Source organism: Hesperophylax consimilis, chromosome 9 (assembly GCF_061612785.1).
Source record: "Hesperophylax consimilis isolate HC1 chromosome 9, BYU_Hcon_1.0, whole genome shotgun sequence".
Taxonomy (NCBI): domain Eukaryota; kingdom Metazoa; phylum Arthropoda; class Insecta; order Trichoptera; family Limnephilidae; genus Hesperophylax; species Hesperophylax consimilis.
In genome coordinates, this window is record NC_142844.1 from 31,967,085 (window position 1) to 31,994,302 (window position 27,218).

At 33.1% G+C, this 27,218-nt stretch overlaps 1 protein-coding gene across 2 annotated transcripts; it reads right to left on the minus strand.

Annotated features, from left to right (window-relative positions):
- Positions 1–24,303: 24,303 nt before the first annotated feature.
- Positions 24,304–26,991, minus strand: LOC149421250 (uncharacterized). 2 transcript variants are annotated; one of them, XR_016302615.1, is made up of 4 exons: positions 26,477–26,991; positions 25,816–25,977; positions 25,162–25,257; positions 24,304–24,498 (listed from the first exon to the last, which is right to left on the minus strand). XR_016302615.1 is itself a non-coding variant. In XM_089635441.1 (3 exons), exons 1-3 carry the CDS (start codon positions 25,925–25,927, stop codon positions 24,392–24,394), a joined length of 315 nt encoding a protein of 104 aa, XP_089491567.1. In that variant the 5' UTR covers positions 25,928–26,104; the 3' UTR covers positions 24,304–24,391. The 2 variants fall into 2 exon arrangements, 1 of the variants encoding a protein (XP_089491567.1); XM_089635441.1 differs by lacking the exon at positions 26,477–26,991 and having other exon boundaries at positions 25,816–26,104.
- Positions 26,992–27,218: the final 227 nt, after the last annotated feature.

Sequence of the window (27,218 nt, forward strand, 5' to 3'; positions counted from 1 at the left end):
CAAATTGAAAATATCTCCCGAGTAAAAATAAATGCCGCCAACGGGAATTGAACCCGGGTTGGAAATAAGCCGACATAGCTCAGTAGATACAGAGCACCTGACCGGACATCAGAAGGCACGGGTTCAATTCCCGTTGACGGCATTTATTTTTACTCGGGAGATATTTTCAATTTGTATTAGTATTTCGGATGACTAATTATTGCTTATAATTATTGATTGTGGTCCTTTATAATTACTGACATGAATTCACGGAACAGACAAAAGTAATTCTAGCAAGACACCGAGTATTATAAATATTATTACACAGACTGTCGCCGGTCACGAGCGAATGCGTTTTGTCTTATTTATTTTTTGTTCATCCCAACCATTATCCAACCCGTCGAGGAAAACCGCAAGACATTTATCGAAGAAGAATTGGTATGCTCATTTTTCCATTATCTACTAATATTTATTAATTTATTAAATTTGCATTAAAATAACATATCCTTTTTTAATATTGTTTTCACATACAAATAAATCAAATAATAAAAGTTCTGTGAATATACCCACTTCCACTACACTCCATTGACTTTGTAAGAAGGAGTAAATACATAGGATACTCAGAACGAGTCGTCGAAACGAACCATTTATTTATTTATTAACTGGACAATTTGTATAGCGCCGCTTTTGTGAGATATCACCTCAGGGGCGCTTTACAGTTGATGCAGGTATTACAAAAAATATCTCATGTGACAAATCGTAACCATGTACAAATGTTGAGCGCGCATCTGGCGTGTTTCCCGACAAGTTCCCCGGAGCATTCTCCATAGAAATACAAATAGATCAAGGACAACATTCCAACCTGTTTGATAAAGATTTCAATTCGTTTTTTAGAAAGGAGAATCTATCAAATTGACCGCCCGTTTCTAGATAGGGTCGAGGGTTGTCAAGTATTTTTGGGCTCCAAACCAGGTGGCTCCTCCAATGGCACTGAACACAGCTCAAAATGACTATGGCTTAAATTAATTACTCCAAATTTTTATATTGTGCTGGAATGATATTAGTAATGTACCTACTTACCCAAAGCTTCGAGGTCAATAAAACTATTACTAAAAAACTGAAGATGTATAATGGAAATTGGGGTGATGCAATTAGTTACTCATGCTACATCCAATTTCCTATAAAAAAATATTCACTAGAATTGATCACCGAATACCAACCAGGTTTATACATCGAAGAAATACTGACTTTTGAAAATAATGCTACCATAATAAACAAGTGAATTTTTTGAAAGTTTTTTATTATATGGAATCTATTGAATATATGAAAAAAATAAAAGAAAAACAATGTATTTTCACATGATTAGTTTCTCGATAATTCTACTTAGTATGTCGTTATATTGAATGACAAAATATCTATCGGGAATACTATTTTTATATCGACGGAAGAAAAATAAAGAGAAAAAACAAAGCCATTTTCAGATGATTTATTTCTCAATCAAAAGCATAGCATTTGATTAGAGTGAACATGCGTCAAACGAGAATTCATGCGACTAATTTTATAAACACATTTTTTATAGAAATCGAAAGATGAAACGCTTCGGTGCTCGTAACAAATGTCCGGAAATAGGTTTTTTTTCTGCTCTGAAATAATACAGACCGATAAAATTGCCGACATAATGCCCTTCAAAACGGAGACAATTATACTACACGAACATAATCCCTTTGTTTGGTCATCGAATATTATTTTTCTCGGTAGAAGAATAAAGTTTTTATTTCATATCTATCATTAAGTTAAACTTGACTGACTTTCGTACTCGGCTCCGCCCTTGTATATCTTCCTTGTATCGCCCTTGTATATATTCCAAAACAATACACCCTCTCGATTATCATGATATTTTAAAAAATCGATTCCTAAGCATTTCGTTGATTTTTGTCAGCCTTCAATAATATGGTAATTAGCTATATAATTACGAGCATATCAGTAAAAACTCATTAAATCTTAAATATACACTTCTCGCATTAATGCACACCCATTGGTGGTACTCCGAGGTTACACTGATTAAAAAAAGAAATAAAAGGGTTACACTGATTAATAAATAATAAAAAAAAAAATATATTTATGTATATATGTAAAGTGTCCACGGTGTCCGGAAATTAGTAGTAAGTACAATCTGGAATCTACATCACGATACATTTTGATATATTAAAAAAAAGTTTTATTATATTTTGGTCGGGAAAAAAAAACGTTAGGGTTAAAAAACTTTTGGAGCCGGGTCTATCTACTCTTTGACGCATTATTAAAATAAATTAAATTGCTGATATAAACGACCGAAAACGAAAGCTCAAATAAAACAAATATATATTCCACAAAATCGCTTCAAATGTGATGTAGATTAACCAGTTTGCAACTCAGTGCCAAGTTAAAAAAATTCGACATTATTGATAATGTTTATCAAAAAAATATTTTTTTTCAAAATTCGGTTTTATTGTATAAGAATTATTAGTTTGGCAGATTATTAGTTCATGACCGATTTCCTGAAAATCTTCACACAACAAACCGAAATTACAAAAACAAAAAAAAACGGTTTTCAGCTACGAGTCACGAGCCGCCCCTGGTAGATAACCATTTAACTAATCTCTAATAAAACTATGATGAAGTGCAAACTACGTAGATATTAATGTATAAGCGTAGAGCAAATATTTAACGTGAAAAAACTAACTAAAGACTGTGTTGTCGTTTAGAAACCAAACCGTAAATAAATATAATATGCTCAACGTTATTTATCCCGTTTTATCAAAAGAACAATGAGGGGGGAAGAGAACCCCCGTTCATGTAATGGCCTATTCAAATGAGCTTCCGTTCATATTCAAACAAGTTAAAACAATGAATAAAAATGAAACCCCTCCCCATTTATATTTTCTCCTTTAAACTAAATTCAAAGTCCAATTGTTTACAGATTATTTTGCATTGCATCTGCCGCGATCAAAGCAAAGGATATATTGGAATACATTTTGAATACATCATTATTTTATGCTCCGACCATGTTGACATGAGAAATATTGTATGCATTTTCTAGCAGTCAACAGATCAAAGAGTACATGAATACATATGTTTGTCTTTTTTCTATTATACTATTTTTTCCTAAATCTAAAAGAATTTTATTACATCACTCTACCAGAGATTAGCAACCTTGCAATAAAAAAACAATTCCTTAATGGCTAAATAATATAATTGGCTCTGCCACACGTACACTTCGGAGCGGCGGCGATACCACACGCCTCTCCAGGCGGCCGCCCAGAAAAGTAATGTCCGATAGTAAGGTAACGGTTTACAGCGTAGTCCATTGCGAGACTTTTCTGCGTGGCGGCCGCCGCTCGGAAGTGGACGTGTGCCAGAGCCTAATGTCGTAAGTTACAATAATACTCAAATACGAAAAACATAATTGACGCAAGAAACTGTTTGCCTTTAATACAAAAAGTAACATCCTCATAATTGAATTAATTTAATATTAACTTAAAAAACGATAATCACAAAATCTGTGGTTTCTTGCAAAATATATTTAATACCAATTTAGAGATAACAAATCTCATGGGTGCTGCACACTCAGACCTGGTAGATTTCCAAAACATTTAGGTCTATTGCCTTGGTGTCACTCGTGTTTTTTGTATGATCCTAAGAAATATGAAGGAAGATCCCGTAGGTGCTGATATTCATAACGCACCTATGGGATTTGGGATTCATTTCGGACTCGGTTTTGTTCAATATAGGTAATAGAGGATTTTAGCACGGAATTACAATGACGCGTTGCAAAATTTGGTTAAATTATAAAACAACTTTTTTTTTTTAAAACCGCTACTTCATGTGACGGATATATCTTAACATGTTGAAAAACCATCTAATAATGCGCGAAAATTTTCAATACTATTCATACTGCCTCTCTTCATCTATATAAGTTGACACATATCTCACAGGGTAGGAATAAGGTATCGAGATCCACATATTTCGATCCTTCTTCTACCACATTAGCGATGAGTCGTTCATGAACGAGCCGCACAATTGAGCTAGCTTTTCTGATGAATCGTATTCGCAGGACACCCGGTAAACTATACCACGGTTACTTTTTTATCAGGAGATATTCTATAAAAATAGCGCTATTAAAATTATTTAAGTATTAATTGTTATTACTTACTCAGAGACGTGAGCCGCATCTGACAGTCCAACATATGAACTTGAACATATGTACCTACACCTACTAACTACCTTGCATCTTATCATCTTATCTGGTACCAAGAGTCGTACGATCATTCATACGCTTACGCTTGGAGCTGAAAGCCGTATCGGGCAAGTCGTGGCGGGGGAACCGTACCGGGACCCATACCGGAGGAGTCGTATCCTGCGAGCACAGTATTCTCATTGCTCGTTTGCCCTGAACTCACGGCTTCCGTTCAATTGAGCCGTCGTTCAATTGAGTCGACTCTTTGAGCCGTACGAAAAAATTAAGCTAGTACTGTGGCTCTTTCTCCTAATAAAATGAGTCTGTAATTTTCGTTGTACCACATCCATAGTTTCTCCGATACGATTTAGGATTTTTTATTTATACATAGGCACACTAAATTCGTTCTCAAAGAAACTCGTCAAGAAAATTTTTCTTCTAGAACGTCAGAGAACTGAGGACAAAGCTGAACGAATTAAGAATGTATGACCCGTTTATTTTATACGACTTTATCGCTCTTAGCAATCCTGCTGTGCGATGGAAAAATATTTTTTGTGAATTATTAGTTGTTAGTTATTAGTTATTATTTATTTCCGATTTTATGTCCGGGTTAAATCTTCTCCATAGGAAAAACTAAATCCTTCCACACACTTTTCCACAAATGATCATCTAGTCAAGCAACATTATGCGAGTACATTATATAAGCAAAATAAATACAAAATAATCATCAATAAATCACCAGAGATCAAATGGGAAAATAATTCACTGACTTCAGATATTTTAATTTCAGAGGGTTCGGCTCAGTAGAACTCCTAACAGGGCCTATAAATCCTACTGATCCCTCAATATAAATATTTAAAAAATCTTTCGTTATCCTACATGTATTTAAAATGGCTGATTTTTGCATTTTTATATATAATTTTTTTGATAAATCTAATATGCTAATTTTTTTATGAGAGAACTAGGTATAATGCCAGTAGCCGAAATAACAAATGGTAATATTTTTATAGTCTGAGAATGCCAAATTCTTTTTATCTCATATCCTAAATCTGTGTATTTTCTTATTTTTTTATTAATAGATTTTTGAATATTACAGGAATTTGGAATAGCGACATCAATGATGTAAGTTATTTTTTTTAAATTTTGTCATGTAAAACTATTTCGGGTCTATTATGACTTATCGTTCGGTCTGTTAGTATAGTTTTATCATAATATATTTTATAAAATTCGTTTTCTTAAAATGAATTTCGTTCGTATTCATAATATGACATTATATTATGGCAGTCAATCAAGTTATGTTTAATTACCAAACTTTGGTGAATTATTTTTAAAATTGTGCCTAAATGTATACTCGAACGGTGCTAATATAAAACATCCCGATATAATATGTTCTATAGTTTCCGGAAAAGCCAAAAATTTTCTCCATAAATCATCAATTTGATTTGTATCTTTGATTATATGCTTCCTTTAATTTTTATTATTAATGACTCTATCCTGAATTGCAAACATAAATTCTTCTATTTCTGCGCTCAACTCTCCAATACTCAACCATTTGTTTGACGAAAATTTGTCAACATACATTTGGTTGAGATAATTGAAGTTTTTTGCGTGTATAATTTTATTTGACCAGGAATCTAATAATTCCTGGTTGGGATTTATAAAAATGTTGGCATTCTCGTCGTATAAATTTAAAGGTGTAATGTTTCTATCTGCCTTGCAAATTATTTTGTGCATTTCTGAGCTATGAGCTATCCCATGGAAAAATGTTCTTAGCATTTCTACCTGATTATGTTTCAAAAAAGTTGTTTTGACTATACCTCTACCTCCTAAATTTTTAAAAATTAATTCGTTCTATAGCTGAATTTGGATTATGGCAATTAAAATTTGTTAGCGTAGTTTAATTAATCGTTCTAAGTTATCTATATCTGTATTGTATTATTATTAGTTTCAAAATAAAAAGTAATCGCACAGCAAAATTGACCATCTACATCTTTACTCTAAATATGCTCAGGAATCGCTGGTTAAAGTCTGTCGGGTATGTGCTGATACACCTGTATACCCGAGTCCGCGTCCCATTTCTATGAAGTTTATTCTGTTTATACCAAATTCAGCAAATCGTACGACAGAGTTGATTATTGTTAAAAATCTTCACAAATTTGGCATTGATGCCGGTGGGTATTTAATGTCTGATTTAACATTTATTTATGAAACATACTGTTAAAATTGATGTTTTAAGTTAAAATTATTTTGCTGCACCATTTTACTTAAAAGTAATAATCACTTAGTTTTAACTACTTTTATTGTTTAGATACAACCGATAGCAACTGTTCATTGCAAATAGTGGTGTTTCCGAAGAGCCATATTTGGGATAAATTTTACATTTACTATTTTTTGTGTTTTTCGGGAAGATCTGAAAATATACTTAGCTGTAAGAAATATTGATTACTATGAAACTTTGTCAAGTAACTTGTCCAAAGTTTTTGTTTGGTGCCAAAATAACATTTTACAACTTAATGAAAGCAAATAAATAATTAACAGAAGTAAATAATTTGGGCGTATACTTTGATCCAATCACTAAATCTTATAATTATATTATATTAAAATTACACAAAATAAAATAAAATAAAAATGTTTGGTTTTACATTAAGATTATGAAGCCAATAAAAATATATATTCACACCATAAAAATTGTACATTTAGGTAGTTAAGAGTCAAATTTCGTACAAATCTGTAGTGTGGGCAAAAGTTATGCTATTAATTCCCTCATGATAGAAATAATTCAAATGAATTATTTGGAGTTGGACCATTTTAGTACATGACATTAAAAAACATTAGTATGTCAATATTGGTGACAATAAAATCTTGCCAAAGTATCTAATATATACAGGGTGTATCGGCACGTACCCGACAAACTTTAACCAGCTATTCCTTAGCACATTTGGAGTAAAAAATGTTATGGGCACTTTGCTGTCCGGTAACATTTTTTTAAATAATAATTTATTGTTCATATTTTCACCACATGTCACCACTGTTTTATCCTTTGTCAAAGTTTGAAAACCCACCTGGCAATATTTTATTCGAGTTTCGTTGAATAATATACGTACGTACCTACATTAACGCGCTTTTACGATCACAACGAAATGGCATGGCACCATTCGTCTCATTTTTAGCTATTATTATTTAGTGTGTATGAAAGAGCGAACACGATTTTTGACACACTTGCTAATAACAGCTGTTGAACACAAGAAACAATGTCAATGACAGTGACGGAGTGTGGATTTTTTTATCATTTTTCGTTTTTAATTGAAAAAAAATGTTACCGGAGAGCAAAATGCCCATAACATTTTTTACTCCAAATGTGCTAAGCTGGTTAAAGTTTGTCAGGTACGTGCCGATACACCCTGTATATTAATCTAGAAGCAGTTTATATTTTTTCCTTAACAACATGCAACGCTTTTTCAGTAATTAATTTAATATTAGTGAATTAGTATTGACTTATATCTGCATATTTTGACTCATTTTGGGCTTCACGCGTAAATTTTACAACGGATATTGACTTCAAATAATTGGAAATAATCTTTCTTTTGACTATACATTGAACTATCTGTCTCGTCGAAGAATCATTAGGAAGATTGTATCCTCAGTGCATAATTATAATAAGTTTTAAAGAATCAATCAAAAATCTGAACCTTCATCATTTTTTTAAAGGTTCTTTCTGTCACAACATTTCAAAACACGTAGAAAATGTTGAGTTGTTGAAACTTTTTGTTTACACCATGGATTGACTTAGAAGTTATATCACAGGTTCTTTAAACAAAATTATGTGTGCAAACTGAAAAGACCACCTGTCTTCGTATTTTAGGTTATGTCGATTCATAATATGTAATGCACGTATGGATAAATGACTAAACAGATTGAGTACACCAATTTATTTGTCCGACATTTTCAATTTAAATTTTCCAGAGATATAAATACCAAAATCACACAAGTAGAGCATTTGAAAGTCGAGCAGTCAATAGGAAAAAAAACGAATTAATTGACATTAAAAAAAGTTATCAAAGCTAAGTTTTCGCTAAAAAGACTAGTGGCTGGTTTGATGTTCGATGAGAATTAATAATAATAATAAATAATAATACTTGGATGACTTGTATAGCGCCGTTTTTGTGCAAAAACACCTCAAGGGCGCTACATCTACATAACCAAATAACTTCTTCATGTTTGCATATTACTAGCTAATTACTGGACAAAATGTGTAAAATGGATATATTTCAATGACAGCCAATACCAATTTGATGGTAAAGTTGTGTTAACTAATGGAGGGACCAACAGATGACACCGATTGCGTATTTGTAATTTGTACCGAATGGCAGAGCGTTTTCGACTATAACACCAACGTGTTATCCATTGAATGGGCATTGAGCACAAATGTACATTTTTTAAATTTAGAATACAGTCCGCACTTTCATATAGAATGTGCGTCATTTTGCATACTTAGTTCCGGCTTTTGACACGTTACCACTTGTAACTTGTCAAAAATATGTAACTTACAAGTATGGCGGTGGGGCGCGCGGCGCTGCGATTTTTGTCTGCAACTTCGAGCGTATTTTTTAAAGTTTAGATTAATTTCTTGCAATAATTTTAAAATATTTATATGAGTGTGGTAGGGTAGGCACTGTAGGCAGTGCTTTTGTGTCTATATAGAGTTCGCGCCCCTGGAAGGTGGGTAGAACGTAAAAAGGTAATGTAACCATATCCTGACCATTCGCTAGCAGCTGGCATCATGGTTATCACTTCTAAATATCTCTAACCATCATGCAATTTATTCACTGGGTTAGGCAAAAATAATGGAACGCCACAAAACTCTGTTTTGGCATACACAAATGTCTCAACTAGTCGTAACTGCCTTAGTCAGTGGAAAATGGAGAAAGAAGGTGATATGGAGAAGAAAGGTTGGGAAGTAATTGGATTTTGAAATCTGGTCCTTAAACACTTATTATCATTTTAAGCAATGGTTCAATTATGGCTTTCACCAGGGCGACACATTATTCAGATTCATTCATAATCCTATACCAACACTCGACATGATATAACTCAAGTTTTTGATTCACTCAAGTATCATTCATATAATATTATCAGTCACCACTTGGGTTAAAGTAAACAACGATTTTGGCATGCAAACGTTTTAAGGTTAAGCAATAAACATCCCTCAACACAACATCAAGAATTCAAGGAGCGCCCATAAAAATTTAATAAACGAATTACCCAATATCCGTATTCTTTGTTCTCATTGCGGTAATTTGTTAACGACCCTGTTCATGTTCGGGGTGCATTAATCAGGGGTGGAATGTGCCCCGTGCACCGTGCAGTTGCCGCAGTTGCCAGTTCGCCGGTATTGTTCCCTGTGCAGTCGAGTGGCCGGGAGGGTAGAGGGAGGGGGAGAGGGAGCCAAATGAGCCGCCTCCAGAGGCGACGGACCGTGCAGGGAACAGGTGGGGTCTGTTGGAACAGTGACTGATGATGACGTGACGTGACGAGACCAAACGGGTTCTAAATCACCAGGGCCGCTGTTTTTATTAAGATTAGTTATTACTGTTACTGATTGATCCATCAGTGGATAAGAATGGTAACGATTAACTTTTTAAGATCCTTTTTTTAATCGTGGTGTTGATGCGAATAAATAATTATTGCAGGATAAAAAGTAATGGCAGGAATACTCGACTTTAACACCACCTTAAATAATTTACTGATTAAATAATGTGTGAGAAAGGGTATGACAGAAAATATGGGAGTTTGAGACATCTTATCGTATTAGTTCACTTTTGTCGCAAATCATTCGATTCTCATTACATTTTTTGTGATCATTTAGGGCCAGTTGTTTTGCAACATTTGGGTATCTCCTATCTCATACTACAACCATTATGGAAAATTCTGCTTGTGCATTGATGGAGAACTTAGCTAGGCTGATAATAGGCAAGGTGGTAACCCAAAAAATTGAATCACTCAACCAACTAACCGACACTACCTGTAAAAAACATATGGAGGAATAATTACCTTAACTTCACCTCATTTTGTTTTATTTGAAAGCTCCCGTCATTCGTTTTAGTGTTTGCAACAACTAAATTCTAAAATAATAATAAAAAATAAAAATGCCCCAATGCCGTGGTTGTATAGTTTACCTTGGGCACTCAATAGTGAAATGATATAAGAGCAATGAATAGCCCGGTTTGATCTAGTATATTGTCCTGTGATAATTAAAACAAATTTATAACCTAAAAATCATTAACCTAAACTTATTCATAAACTTTTTTTAGTAATATTTCAAATAAATTACACGGTCCAATCCGGCCTACAATAAAACGCGATGTCTGTGAACCTGGCGGCCGCCGGCCGTGTGATAAAAAGTGGGGTAGGTATAAAGAATTTGTCACGAATCAGTCGAGCGTGGCGCGGCCCCAAATAATAATTTATTTATTTTTTACTCTGGTCCTTTGTACGCCGCTACCCTCGATTCTAAATGACAGTGGAAGTCGCGTAATGAAGGCGTAAGGCATCACAACATACATATATACATACAGTGAAGATGTAAACCAACAGAAGTGAGTAGAGGACGTGTATGTGTGCCCGTATGGTCAATTTTGTCTCTCTCAGGGTGAATTAAAAAAAAAAAAATTGTTGAATGTTTTGATACAGAATTGGAATAATAAACCGACCCTAAAAAAATTAGAATTGCCAAGCATTTGATTAAAACCGGCCATTACCTTGGATTTGTTCCTGAAATCTTGGGAAAACCCAAAACTAATAGAGCATACTTATTTCCGGTAGCAATTGAAATTCACAAAAATCCCATGAACAAAGACGATGGGGCTAATCTCAATAGTTCTTTGAATCCGATAATTGAAGGCTACACCAAAACTAAACGAAAAAAACTATTTTAAATTGCAATGTATTACCAGCTCTTAGAGGAGTGGAGTTGACGACACGGTATCACATCTATATACATAAGCACAAACATCACCACAACCTTTACACAAACTCCAAAACATGCAATTTTAGTAGGGTTTTTAAGTAACAATATTTTTCCCCTGCCGAGAAAATACAAGGCCTCTAAGTCTATAATATCTAGGTAACATTTAAAACACCCATATGAGGTAAAATGGTGAGGCGCAATGACGCCGTTCTATTTGTATAAAGAACATTAACCTTAAGTTCGGTAAACTCATGGAAAATAAGAACCTAGCAAATAAAAAAATCTATCTGCCCTGAAGATGCACATTGTAATGCTGTCCGAAACGTTAGCTAAAGAAGAAGGTAGCTAACCACGCACTTATACCCCTAAAATAAATCACCATAATATTAAAGTTTAATCGACGGTATACATTGCAACCTAATAAGCCAACATTGAAATTTAGGGTTGGTAGGGAAAAGGAATTGATTGAACCTTATTTTTCATGTTTGTATATATCTTACATTTCCTTGCTTCTTTTCGGCTTTTCCTGGTTCTTTTTGTTTCTTCTAATTACTCCTAGCTTTTTTAGCTCGCCTTGGATCTTCTTGCGTATTTTCGCATCTTCTTGGCTCGTCTTGTCTCTTCTTGCATATTGTTACGTTTTGCAACCCCCTCTTGTCTTTTTTATTCTATCTTAATCTTTTTCTGCCTCACCTTGCATCTTTTTTCCCCTATTTGACTAGTCTTGTCTCTTCTTGAATATTTTTACATTTTACCGCCCCCTCTTTTCTCTTCTATTCTATCCTATTCTCTTCTTAGTTATTTCCGTCTATTTTTCTCTCTTCATGCCTCTTATTACATCTTCTTGACTTTTCTTGGCTCTTTTTGCCTCTCCTTGCAACTTCTCGCACCATATTGGTCTATCTTGTTTCTTCTTGCCTCTTCCAGCCTCGCGTTGCCTTTTCTTGCGTCTTCTCGACCCTCTTTTGTGAATTTCCTCTCTTCTTCTACCTTCTACCTTCTTACTTCTTACCATCGCTTCTAGTATCTTTTAGTCTTTTACTGCATTTTCTCGACCCTTCAACCGTCTGCCTCTTCTTGCATATTTTAGTCTCTTTTCTTGGTTCTTCTTGCCTCTTTTTGTAACTCTTCGCCCTTTCTTGGTCAGTTTTGTCTCTTCTTGACAGTTTTTCTTGCTTCTCACTGCTGCTTTTCAACTCTTCTAATCTCGTAATGGCTCTTCGTGCCTCGTATTGCATCTATTCGACCTTCTTAGGCTCACCTTGTCTCTTTTTCAGTCCTGTCTCTTCTAGCAGACTTTTTCTTCTTTTTTTTCTTGCTTCTTCCTGGCTCTATGAGTAGGTATCCATGAAAAACTTAAATAAAATAAATCACAAATCTTACCAAAAGAAAAATAAATTAAATATCTGTTCACATATTACGTGTACAAACAAATGAAACTCTTCTGAAATTTAATGAATAAAAACCGACTAGAAAACAAAACAAAACATAAGCAATTAAGAAATGGATAGATAAAATGTGCTCTCTAAGTGACATTATTTATGTTATTGTGAGATTGCTATGGACCTTGCCGAGTTCAGTGCTTCGAAATATGCTAACATAAACAATCTTCACTATTATTCAAAGTAATTACAAAAGTGAATAAATGTAGTCTTATCTTGTGAAGTGATTCTTTTAAAAATCCTTTGTGTTCACTCGAATTCACTTCCAAACTTTGTAATTTTTACCACAATTGCAACTTTGCAAAACCAAATTATCAAATCATAAATCGATAACTAAAAAACGTCTTTTGACACATTTTCAATGAGATTGGTTGAAAAGGACCAACGATTTTATATCGTTGGTCCCTTTCAACCATATTCTCTCAGAGCGACCAAAATACGTCATGTCGGAACAATATGCGAAAACTTCTCGTCTTAGAAAGAAGAAATTTTACTGAACCATACAAAAATTCTGTAATCAACAAAAAAATTGTATAATCAAAAACAAATCAAAGTGAGAATGTATGGCACTATACAACCGATGTAGTAAGTAAAAATACGGATGGCTGTGGATGTATAAGAAAATTGTATCTGTTGCGGTGTATTTTAGTCAAGATTTTGTTGCGTTTTTTATAATTATTAATGTCTTGACGTAATACTGTCTCATAAAAAGATGTAATTAGTGTGTTGAACATTTTAAAGACAGTAAAATGAATATAGCTTTAGGCTAATCTGGTTTTGAAATGTTGTACTGCAAATATACAAGTGCCTTTGGCTAGAACGGTTATCAAATTGATCAAACATTTTCGAGCATAAAAATAATTTTAAAAATTATCTAAATAATTTCATTGACCTTTCTGGGGCCCATGAATTGTCTTATTTAAATTGGTGACCTTTGATCAGTTAGTTAGTCAAACGGTCCAAAGCGTCAGATTCTCACCCATGCGACTTGGGTTCAATCCTCTGCTCGCTAAGTACTGCATCCCTGCATAAGCAACATTTTCCACTTATTATGATGGTACTAGGAGGAAAACTAATATTTCCTGTTTATTCGTAACCTTGGAATGATTGTATTTTTAAAGGAAGAAAAATCAAAAAAGACATGAGTTTTCTTTCAACATGCTTCAGGTCTCCCTTCTAGGGATATTCTGTTCAGTTCCTACATTCAATATACTACTTTATCACAAAGTATTCACCAACGAGTGTAATCAAGAAGAACATACGCCAGAAAATACACGTGTATTAGGGTGGGCCGTCAATGTTTTTTTTTTCAAAGGATTTTTTTTGGTAAACGTTCTCCTTTCACACGAATCTTTTCACTATAACTTCACATTTAATTTTTAAATTCAATAATAGGGAAATATTTGACAACAATTTGAGAGAGTTTGAAAGTTATAACACCATTGTTTGTAAGTATATTATACAAATAAACTAAAGCTAAACTTATCTAATAGAACAATTACTAAAAAAAAAAAATTTCTCATTCTGTCCAACCCCCGAAGGTGTAATGGGAAATAAACCAGGGGCACAGTTCGAAGACGGGAATACTGTCATCGTCATCACTGTCTGGACCAATAAACGCCACGTGGCCTGATACTTCCCAGGCGTTTTTTCAACAACAGGTTCTAGATTTTTTCGTCTTCTCATAACACACCTCTCTAATATTCATGATGGCACTTCATACCAATTCAATGCCGCCATGTTGTATCCCATTCCTTCACTGACCAGGACTTCCGGCTGATTTCCTGCTGGTTTATGCATACATCTGTTGTGCATATAAACGAAGTATACCCCATTGCGTCCCATTCATTGTGCCCCGACGTAACATTCTTCAAAACACGAGTATTTTGGCCGTTGTATTTGTTGACTTTGGGTTATTACGAGAATATAGTTAGTTTTTTCTCCAAACTTCGGTAAAATCTCAAAGTCTCGCGTCTTGGCGAGCGAGCGTGTCGTCCGTGGCGAGCCCCCTCTCCTTTCCCGTTACGCCCTGGTATCCCGTTCCGCCACAGGTTCCCCTAACTACCTTTCGCCATTGCCTTAGACGAAATATCGTAGTTTGATTAGACACTATTTTTGATTTCTCTTAATATTTCCACCGTTTTTATAAAAATCTCCAATCTACTGCTAATACCAAGAGGCACACAAAAAAGAGATAACGTAGTTAAGCTCTCAAAAACAAAACAAAAAAATGATTCATTTTAGCTAGGTATGCGTTATTTCCTGAGAATGTTATTCAATATATAAATCTAGCTTTGTCGAAAAATAAAATAGAACTTGAAAAAATTAAACACAAAAAGAATGATTTTGAAAATATTGGCCTCTATACGATAAAAAAATATAAATACAATGACGGGGTCTCACAAGTAGTACTTGTGAGACTCCTGAAATCCAAATAAGAAAAAGTTTCGACGGCCCACCCTAGTGGACATGTATGAGTTTATAATCAAATGGTGGGTGGTGTATTCAATTAAACACATTGTGTGTACATGCATACAAATATAAGGATATCGAGCAAGAGTCGTATCTGCTTTACGACTTTGCAACAAATAAATAAAACAATATGACATCCGACAGATAAATTTTATAAATTTAATTATGTATTATGTACAATGTACATTAATTTATATAATTAATGGCCTCGGAAAACACACTATTTTATAGCAAACGATTACAGTCACGTACGTCATCTTTAGAGATGCTGGATGAAGGATCTTTTTAAGGAAAAAAAAATACAAGAGGGATGGGTAGGAATCTGAAGGTCAGTGTGTCCAGGAGTGACGCTATCTGGCCTTATCCCACCCCAATAACCCGGCACCCGGCTAAGTCACCAAACGGAGCAAACCACTGGTAACATATGGCAGAGGTGTAGGTTATTCAATAAATCCACCAATCAAAACCCTAAGCCATGCTTATAATAATTGGAAGGAGAGTACATTATTAGAAAAATGTATGAATGTGGATTCATACATTTTTTCATCATTATTCCTCGAAAATAACCCACTCCAAAATTGTTTACTCTTTATTTTTTTTTTTTGATGTATTACAAATTCTTTCAAAGAAACTATTTTCGTCTCATCACGTTTTTTTCATATCCAATATGTAAACATACGAGAAAAAGTCAATTCAAGTAATGTTTCAATTCGGAATGGTATTCTTTCACCTGAGCGAAAATGAATATGTCTTCTACTCTTATTTTGCTTTTGTGTTCAATTACTTTCATGTTATATATTTTGATTTCGACGGCCTCCGTGGTCGAGGGGTAACGCTCGCGACTATGAATTTGGAGGTCGCATAATTAATTTCACGGTTAATTCACTAAATAGATAAGAAATAGTAAGAAATAGTACCTATATTTGTAGCACGTTCCAAAGTGGAAGATACTCAATATCGCTCTGGCAGCAGACTAGCATTCAGAATTAAAACGTTGCTTGAAACGCTTTAGCTGCGTTTCCTTCGTTATCTGAATAACCAGCTACTATTTCTCCTTCCTTCCTTCCCATTTCTTTCCTCTCCCCACTATCTTTACCCTCACAAGATACCCCATTTGGTGATGCTTTAGTCTGACTGGCTCCAACCGCTTGGATGTAGTTGGGACTCTGGTGCGATATTCATACAAAAAATATTGAATGGAATACGATAATGATCAAGTAAGCAAACTTTTTGAACAACACAATTGGTAATAAATCGAATCAAAACAAGTTCGTCTACATATTTCAAACTATTGTCTATCATTAACATTCATCAGCTGATATTACACCTATAGATAAGTACTCAGATTGAGTAAATATCATTTTATCAATACAATATTAAGACGCGTTTGGTACCTCTTCGCCAATTTAACAACTATAATCATTTTTACTAATTATCGAAATGTGTATCAACCATAATAAATATTTCCATTACTTACTTTGGTAATATAATTTCCAGACTATGTAATTAAAATTATCCAATTTCTTGTCCAATAAGTAGTAATTACACCTCGCAACTTATTTAATACCGTCAACTAATTATAAAAAAACATAGAGTACAAAACAGTTCGTTTGTTTTTAAAACTTTTGGGGACAAAAGCTTTGAATTTTTCCATTCGGAAACATTTTTAATATTTTACAAAACATATAATTTGCTTTCCATCTTTCCCGACGTAAATAATTATTGTTTTTTTTACTAGTTAAGTTGAAACGAAGTGTTATTTCAATTTTAATAAAGTAATTTGAATAAATTTGACACAAAAAAGAATTCGATTAATATATATCACAGTGACATTTTTACTTGGACTAAATCTGTGTAGATATTTCTTAAACGTTGTACAAAAATGATGGTGCAATCGGTGGAATGTTTGTTTAGGTACCTATTTATTACTTGATTTATGGCTGATGTTTTACCGATGAAAGCTTACAACATCATGTTATTATTATAATCCTGATTGACAATACATGTTGCATCAATTTGTTAAAATGTTAAAAAGACGGATTTTGTAAACACGAGAGACAGGTGTTTTCAAAAATATATTTGATAAATAAATAGTTTAATGTTTGTTTATTTTTTTAATGAAGTTGTCTAAAAATAAGTAAACTTCTCGAAAAGCCTTGCAGTGACTGCACTTTGTGGTCATCTTCAACAGCACGGCAAATTAGGTATAAATCAAATTTTCAAATAAATTTGTGTTGTGTTTTGGTTTGCTTCTAAAAGGGCTGATGTCTAATTTTAATATTTACAAGGCTTATGGTGAATTTAGTATTTTCAGCAAGATTTATTTTTAAGAAAAGCGATTTTCTGGAATAATATTGACTCCGGAACAATGAAAATTTCTTTCTGGAAATATTATTTCGGTGTTCGGAAGATAATTCTGTATAACTTTGTTCTCAACGATATGATTCTACCACCACAACCAGGATCACTTCTGTCCCGGTGAGACTGGTGCACCAGGGGGTACTGTTTTCTCAGGACTTACTTTTGTTATGAAATCGCAAAAAAAAAAATATATATATATTTATATATTATATACTGACACCTTTAGAAGCAAACTACAAAAATAATTATGTTACGAAATGCTCACTTTTTTTCAAGTTTTGTTCGCTATTTAATTTATTTAACTTTTTATTTACAATCCATTAGACTACTTAGGGCCAATTTCAAATAACTTGAACGATTCATCAAGTTTCATAGGTAATTTTAAAGTCATGTGAAAGTTATTATTTCAGTTATGAGAAACAATTGGCCAATATTTATATAATAACTGACCTTGAATAGAACCTTTAGAGAACTTGAAAATTAACTTTGAATCTTGAGAAATAGTTGAAATTCTTGAAACAACTGGCCCTTAGTAACAGTGAGGGAGTGTAACTTTTTAAAAGTGGAATGATTCGAATATGCCTAAAAAATTAATAAAATATTGCCTTTTATCGCCTGCATCGTGTGGTGCTTGTTTACTGTTTTAACAAACATGCATGTAGTAGGAAGGTAAGTACTTTCGACCGGAAATGAGGGGATGTGTGAAACAAGTGAGTGCGGTTGTCATGGTCACGTGGTTCTATTATGGCTTCCTGACTGACAGTTCAACACGATACTTTATTGTTTATTTTCAACATAGAAATTAACGGTAATATTTTTTTTACATTGCTTCCACTTCACTCTCACACAGTATGACTAAGAAAAATAATTTCCTTTAGAACTTATGTTATCTTTGAGGATGCCGTGTTTAGGGTCTTTTTGAGAAAAGGAAGGAGAGGACGTTTTGGGAACGAAAAAAGGTTTAAGGGGAGGGTTGGAATTGGGGGAGGGGAGTGTCAGTATGTGCAGAAGTGACGGTTAGATATAATGTGTTAATGATGCTATTTCTTCAGGCACCTTAACACAAAATGCCGATAAAATTGTTAATATCTGGATATTTTGTTTTTTGCCGTGGTGATGAAAATTTTAATTCATTTGAATGTGATTTAATTCTAAATGAATTGTACACAAATATTTTAATTCGTTTGAATGTGATTTCATTCTAAATGTATTGTACACAAATATTTTAATTAATTTGAATGTGGTATAATTCTAAATGTATTGTATACAAATATTATTATTCATTTGAACGTGATTTAATTTTAAATGTCTTGTTTACAAATCTTTTGGTGTTCTTTTTACTTTCTCGTTCATTCTTCTTTTCATATTATTATCCTATTGAATTTGCTCACTAAATTCGTGCACTGAATCGTGTATTTCTTACATGTTATAAATATTTCTTAAAAATATATGTTTGTTTATAAACTTCAGTTATTCTCGAAACCGTACCATTTTTACAACTTCGTATATCTCGTTAATCTTGCATGCACAGTGCATGATACACTATTAATAAAATGAGCAGGAAATGAATATATTACATAAATAAATTACGGTCGAATGAGAAACCACGATAATTTGATAATATTATAAATAATTCACGGTAACTTCAACTGCATATAAACCTGCGGACAGGAAGCTGTCGGCGTATGTCAAAAGAATCCTTAGTAATATCCTAATTATAAAATAAAAATCTCACTCCAACAGCGAATGCTCAACAATACATAAAAAGGGCAATTCGTTAGTACAATCGCACAAATAAAAGCTTCGCTTTTGAATATGCCCTTTTCTGCAGTTGTCTGAAACAAGATCACGAATCATTTGACTTTCGGCTTTCGTCAAAAAGATCCTTAATATTTTTATAATAACAGGAGGAAAATAAATAATGTAAATTAAGAAAAGTATGCGTTATTTATATAAGCTTTTGAAATGTTCGTGGTTATAAGAATACCTTTTGGCGAAGTGGTTAAACACTGTCAGTGATGTTTGATTTCTACCGATTAAAAATAAACAAGTTACTCCTCCCGCACTTGAGGCGCCAGTCACAATCCTCTAGAAAATTGCAATATCATCTCGCCCCCTCAAAAAAAGCAATAAAGTAAATAATGGATGAAGAAGTACATTGTGTCAAGATTATATTACTTTTGTACCACCACCCCAGTTATTGTTGGAGGGTTTTGGCTGGTATTAGTGCAAGTATCCATATATATTGATGACGGAATGAGGGTATCTATCTGAGAGATTTATTGTGCTTAGTTCATTGAGAAAAAACTACCTAGAAGAGCCCACCAAAGTGTGGGATTCACTAATTAAGAATTGCAGTAAACAGTCGAACGAAACATCGCAAATATGTTAAGCACTGATGTCGCGTTGCCACCAAACAAACAAAAATTGCATATTGATCTATTATCTTTCGATTCGATTGGGTATATTTTATATAAAAACATACCTACATAATATTTTACAAAATGCCTAACCCTGCTTCAACTTATTGATTTTATTTATTGTGCGACTGATAACTTTTATGAACGTACACCGAAAAATTTACCGAACGGTAATTTAAAGAATTTAACGATTACTACCGATTTTATCAATTATCTTATATACTCTTTTCGAAATTATATTGTTGTTCATTAGATGTTCTTTGTCTTAAATATAATAAAAAATACCGTAAAAGCCCAGCTGGCCATATATATATATATATATATATATATATATATATATACATTTATATCGGACAACACTTATTGGAACATCTTTGAGTAAACCACCTTTCTTGATCATCCTTTCACATGTGATATATAACGCTGTAAATTACGTGGCAACATGTTTTTTTGTGAAATAAATTTAAAATGTGGTCAGCTATTATATATACAGCTATTTTATGCATATGCTCACAAAATTTTCATCATTAAATCATGAACGCATGTTGATCTTTTTTATGAAAGCACTTACTTGATATGCAATGTTGCCAAATCTTTTGTCCTTCTGTCGAGCTTCTGTTTGGACGGACTTGAACAGATTTATTTGTTGGTTGAATATTCGAAAATACGTAATGCATTGGAACGTTTGGCGCGAATATTTAAAATTGCGGGTTTATTTAAAAGTAAAGTTATACAATCAAAACTTATTTATATTACGTTTACAGTTGAATTAATTATTTTAAAATTAGTTTTGTAGACAGGCTTTTATAAGATATTCTATCTTTTTAATAGCATTAATTTATTATTTGAAAATGTAGATTGATTTACAATTAAAATACCAAAGTTCAATAATATTAGTATTGTGTTTACAGTATTATTGGAAGTATATTTTATAAAATCTGATTTATTTGAGTTGTTTTCTTTCCTTTTATTATAAAATACCTATTATATGATTTTCAGAAAACGATTTTTGTACACAATATTTGTGCTGGTGTATAATAATAACTATTAATACATATTTTGTATTAATAGTTCTTCATTTTTGTTAATTTTATAACCTTAAATATAAAAGTTACAAATCAATGTACACCATAATATGTATGTATAGTTGTAATGTGTAAACTTTCCTAAATAAAGATATTATTATTATTTTTTAGTGGAATAAATCTTTGATTTTTTTTTTACATTTACTCCACACAAGAGGCCCTGAGGATAATAATTTCCCTCAGGGCCTATGTCATCTTTGAAGATGCTGTGTGGAGGGTCTTTTTGAGGAGAGGAAGGAGTGAACATGTGTCTTGAAGAGACCCATGTCATATGAGGGAGGAAACACAGAGGCCGGAAATTTGATCCAGAGCCGAGCCGTTGAACACCGAAACGAGTCGTAGAAACGACCCGTTCTCATGCGACTAATGTTAACCGTGTACATAAGTTGGGCATGCATTTGGCGTGTTTCCCGACTATGCTCCGGTGCTGAAGGGATTAATGATGCTAGTTCCTCGGAGCATCTTCCATAGAAATACCGGTAGAACAAGCATATGCTCTAAAAATTGCAATCCGTTTGTTAAGATGGGAGAATCTATCAAACAGACCGCCCGTTTCTGCACAGAGTCGAGGGTTTTTTCAGGTATTTTCGGGCTTCACACCAGAGGTGGCTGCCAAATCCAACCGTGGGGCGCCCTTGTGATTTGTACAGGGTTAGCAGTTGTGTACTATTCAAGTATTTGCGGGCCCTGTACAGTACGCCCTCATTAACCTCAATTAATTGAAATATTCAGAACTGTTTTATAGTGAATTGTTTTATAGTGAATACCTCACAAGAGTCCCAACTGCTCCCGTCTGGAGCCAGTGAGAATATGGCATCCCCAATTGGGGGATGTTGTGAGGCTGAGGGTAAGTGGGGAAGGGAAAGAGGAAGGTGGGGAAGTACCTGGCTATTCAGATCTAGTCACTAAACACGGCTAAACCCATTTGGAGCAACGTTTCAATTCTGAATGGTGGTCTTACACCAGGGCGATACTGGTAGTATCTTCCACTCTGGAACGTGCCGCAAATATACTATATATTATTTTAATTAATTAATTGTGAAATAACACAAATTAATCAAATAAAATTTATTTGCGCACGCCGGGTTCGAACCCGCGACCTTCGAACTAGTTATGTTACTGAGCCATTTTTTTGTTTGTTTAACAATAGCTCCACACAGGAAGCCCTGAGGAAAATATTTTCCCTCAGGCCTATGTCATCTTTGAAGATGCTGTGTGGAGGGTATTTTAAAGGAAGGGAAGGAGAGGAAGGATAAGGGGTGGGTGGGTGGGGTCTGTGGGTCCAGGAGTGACGGACGTATGAATCCATCCCTCCCACTGCGGTGCAAGACGATGTTCCCAAAGAGTTCTGCCTGAAAGGTTTCCCTCAACCTGTCTCTCCGGCCTTCCACGTAGCTGGAGGACACATCCACCGCCAAGACCCGAGCAAACCTCACCCCATGAACCGGGCACAGTCACCAAACCACTTGGGGTGACCTATGGCAGAGGTGTAGTTATCCAATAAATGGTTCCCGGGGTGGCAGTACCAAATTGTAAATAGATTAGAAGATACTTTCCTGAATGGTCGCCATTCCCCATGGGGTTACCAGTCACGTCTTCCACTCTGGAATGTACCCGGCAGTAGCTGTAGTATAATCTACCATAGCCACATATTGAACAAGTCTTGTGTTTTAATAAAATTTTGCACAAATTCATTGTTTGGTAAAATAAAAACAAATTTGAAAAAATTCACATTTTAATTTATTTATTTTCAGACATTTTTAAAAACTTTCATTAGGAAATTCAACAGAACTAAAACAAACTTTAAAACTAATTAAGTAATGATTTTTACATAATTGCAGTTTAAAAAATATACAATACGTTATACAAAACTGCCATTATCAGAGTTTAACAAAATATATAATAGCAAAATCGAGAGAAACAAAACATACTTAAAAAATAATGAAGTAATGATTTTTACATAATTTCAGTTTAAAATAATATGGAAAACGTCATACCAAACTGACATTATCAGATATTAACAAAATATATAATAGCAAAATCGATTGAAATAAAACATACTTAAAAAATAATTAATTAATGATTTTTACATAATTTCAGTTTAAAATAATATGGAAAACGTCATACCAAACTGACATTATCAGAGTTTAACAAAATAGAGAAATAAATCACACTTAAAAAAAAAATTGCATTCATTTTCAACTAATTAATTTTCCTTATTTAGTAAAATCCTTATTTAACAACATCCCCATTAAAGAATGCCTTAAAATAATTGAAAATATCCTAGAAAAATCTAATGTCAACCCAATAATAAGAAAAGAGTTATTCCAGCTCATAAAAATTTGCATACAAACAAATTATTTTCTTTTTAATGATACATATTTTGAGCAATTGGACGGACTTCCCATGGGATCCCCTTTAAGCCCACTTCTAGCGGAGATATTTATGGATCATATTGAAAATATTATTCTTAAGTCTCCCTTAGCTAAATATATAATATACTATGTCAGATATGTAGACGATATCTGAATATGTTGGAAAGGCACCAACCGTCAATTAGATATCTTTATTAATTGGACCAACACTGTTAATAATAAAATCTGCTTCACAGTCGAACATGAGATCAAAGCTAAAATATTTTTTTTAGATCTAACAATTGGAAAGAATAATAATAAACATACTTTTGAAATATTTAGAAAACCAACTTTTACAGACACTACAATAAATGCAAATTCAACTCATCCTTCAGAACAGCCAGAAAATGCAAATTCAACTCATCCTTTAGAAACAGAGGTAATTATCTTTAAAATGTACAAAAAGTACGTTACCTGAGAAAAATCCACATAATCGTGTTAGAGTACTAAAATCATCTTCTATATTATTATGCCCAGACAATTCTGAAATTTCAGAATCTCTAAGAAACTCAAATATTTCATGTATTTAAAAATGATAATATTGCAAAAATAGCAATGTCTGACCCATTAATATGTTCATATGGGTCTTTATTATTAAGTAATCACACGGAACACCATTTGAATACACATATAACATCGAAGATGAGGGATTTAGCCAAGGTGTATATAGTTATTAAAGAACAGAAACCTTCAATTTCAACCTTTGATTTAGCGTTTGACCCTGTGCATTTTGATGTTTTTATTAAAGCCGTACAAATAAATAGTGGTTACGATGAAATTACAGGTTCTGTAAAAATTCCTAGCATGTCTCAACGACTTTGTACGGCTATAAAAGATTGTACAAAGTCGTTGAGGCATGCTAGGAATTTTTACAGAACCTGTAATTTCATCGTAACCACTATTTATTTGTACGGCTTTAATAAAAACATCAAAATGCACAGGGTCAAACGCTAAATCAAAGGTTGAAATTGAAGGTATGTTCGTTACCAGTTTAGTACAATATGGACATGAGTTTTTACGGTCATGCACTCGTGCTCATTTACTAGTAGAAATAGTGCTTCGAGTTGTAGTCGATGACACTTCGATTGCCTCCTGCTTCTCTAAATGATGTTGCTCATCATCGGCGTTGGAAATTTTCATATCTAAAAAGTAACAATACATTATTTAGCTTTCTTTAAACTTAATTAGTAAAACCTCAAATTATAAGAAAGCAGTCATTGTTGAATGAAACACTAGTATATATTGAATTATTTCGCGGATAAGCGATAAGCCGCCATAGCTCAGTGGTCAGAGCTGTCGACCGGAAATCGAGGGGACACGGGTTCGAGTCCCGTTGGCGTTATGTAAATCTCAATTATTTGTACCTATATTTTGTTAACTCGGATATTTTCTTATATTATTTTGTATAACATATATTTATCATATAAGATATAAGATCTGTATAATTAAAAAAATATATAAATAAATAAAGATGTACATTATTATCTGTAAAAGCCCTATGGGCGTTTAAATAAATAAATAAATAAATAAAGTATCTTTTATCAGGAGATTTTTCAATGTGGATGAGTGTTTCAGGCGAATAATTATTGCTTTTAAAATAATTATAATTAAATTAAATTATTTAATTAAATGAAGACAATATTAGCATCACTCAATCTAAAATCTGAAACAGAAAAGATACGGTCACATCTGGGACTCGCACCGGACCTTCGGCTTTCTGGGCCGCACCTCTGACCATATAATAATCAAATTATATGTTACGTATTGATTGTTTCAAGAGTATTAAACATGTTTTCTGTAGATACCTGATTCTATCGAAGAAGTAACGTTGTTCGGTTTGTATAGTGAATCATCTTCGGACGTCGGCGGACTCCTTTCTAACATTACTTCAGTTTTGGTTTCTAAAATAAAGCATAATATATTATATATTTATTGTTATTAAGTTTAATTTGTAGAACTCCATTTTATTTTTTATTTTTTATATATTCAATAATATTGTTATTGGGTTTATAAAAACAGTTTATTTTTAAACAAGTTCTGCTGTGTAATTATTATTACGCGTGACAGCTGTTTCGCCCTCTGAAGGCATTATCAAACTGTCGAAGGCATTATCAAACTGATAATGCCTTCAGAGGGCGAAACAGCTGTCACGCGTAATAATAATTACACAGCAGAACTTGTTTAAAAATAAACTGTTTTTATAAACCCAATAACAATATTATTGAATATATAAAAAATAAAAAATATATTATATATTTATCCAATAATAATATCTCAATGTAGTAAGTAAGTCATGTGCACAAATATGAAACCTAACCTAATATAATAACAAAACAACAGACTAATTAAGCATTTGCAACGGAATATTTAATTAGCAGCATTTCTGATATTACCTATAACAATTTACTATAAGCTAAGGTAGCTCTGTAATATTTCAGATTATTATCAGTAAATATTACCTGAATCTGAGGAAGTTTCATGGTTAATTTCTTCGCCCAGTATGCTCTGCATATTGCTGATGATTAAACTTTGTCCTTTGGAAATTAGCGAAAAGGGTGAAGACGAGATCATGTCGTCAGTACTGTTTATTGATGTACGTAAATCACTGGTTCTTGGAACATCTATAAAATATCAAGAACAAACACATTGAAACATACATATATGTACCTGCAGTTTTCTGTTTTTGCAAATTTTATTTCCACAAAGGAATTTGTTTAATTTGAATATGAACAAATTAATGGGTGATTATCCGACGTGTAAAACTTCGTTTTAACTTAATTATTTTAAGAAACAACTGTTTGAAAACAAAACATGCTTTTAAATGCATATTTTAGTATAGGAATATGGCTTTAGTTTGATTTGACATTTTTACCACAAGTTGTTAGGTTAGCTTTTTTGAATTTTGTTAATACATAATATATATCTATTATTCAAAATAATTTTACTGCTTGGGTTCTCAAAAAAGAAAGAAAAAAATCATGACCTATATAATAAAATACGGTAATTATTCTGTACTCATTTGATAAGCATAGATTAAAATTGTTAATATTATATTTATTATATTAATTCTATATTTTACAATTAAGGTTATTACCTATTTAGAAATATGTAATAGCTTACCGTATTTAAAATCCATTTCGCAAAGCTGAAAGATTTTATTAAATCTCCTTCGTAATAAAGCTAATAAAACGCAAAAACAAATCAACCTGTCAACTGATTCGTGATATACGAACATTGAATAACGGTAATATTTAATATTATCTGTTAGCCAGTTACAAGTCATTAAGTGTTTCAGAAAACTAACCTGAAGCTAGCTTCAAATGGACCAATACAAACAAACCAGCCTTGTGCTAGCAAACAACATCATTCAATAATGGGCTTTAAATAATATAACTTTAGAGGTTAATTTTGCATACAATTCTTGAGCCTTATAGTTCCTTTCGAATATTGTTTAGACCAATACGCAATGTCGTACGATAATAAGCTCTAAATAATATTACTTTAGAGGCTATTTTTGCATACAATTGTTAAAACATTTAATTACTTTAGAAAATTATTTGTACACCTGCGTTTGACACAAATAACGATGGCAACGTCGCTTTTTGAGATCAATGAAGTTAGTTTAACATACGATAGAAATAATTAACAAAGTCAGGTTGAATATCTGAGATAAAATCGCATATAGGAGCATATCTAATGCTCACGAAAATCGCACTTGTCACATCAAATTGAGTTGAAAATGCCACTGATCTCGTCTCGCCGAGACGATTAAAATGGCATTTAAATCTCAATTTGTCGATGATCAAGTAAGTGCTCAATGATCAAGTAAGTCGAAATGATCCAATAGTTCCGGTTATTTGCA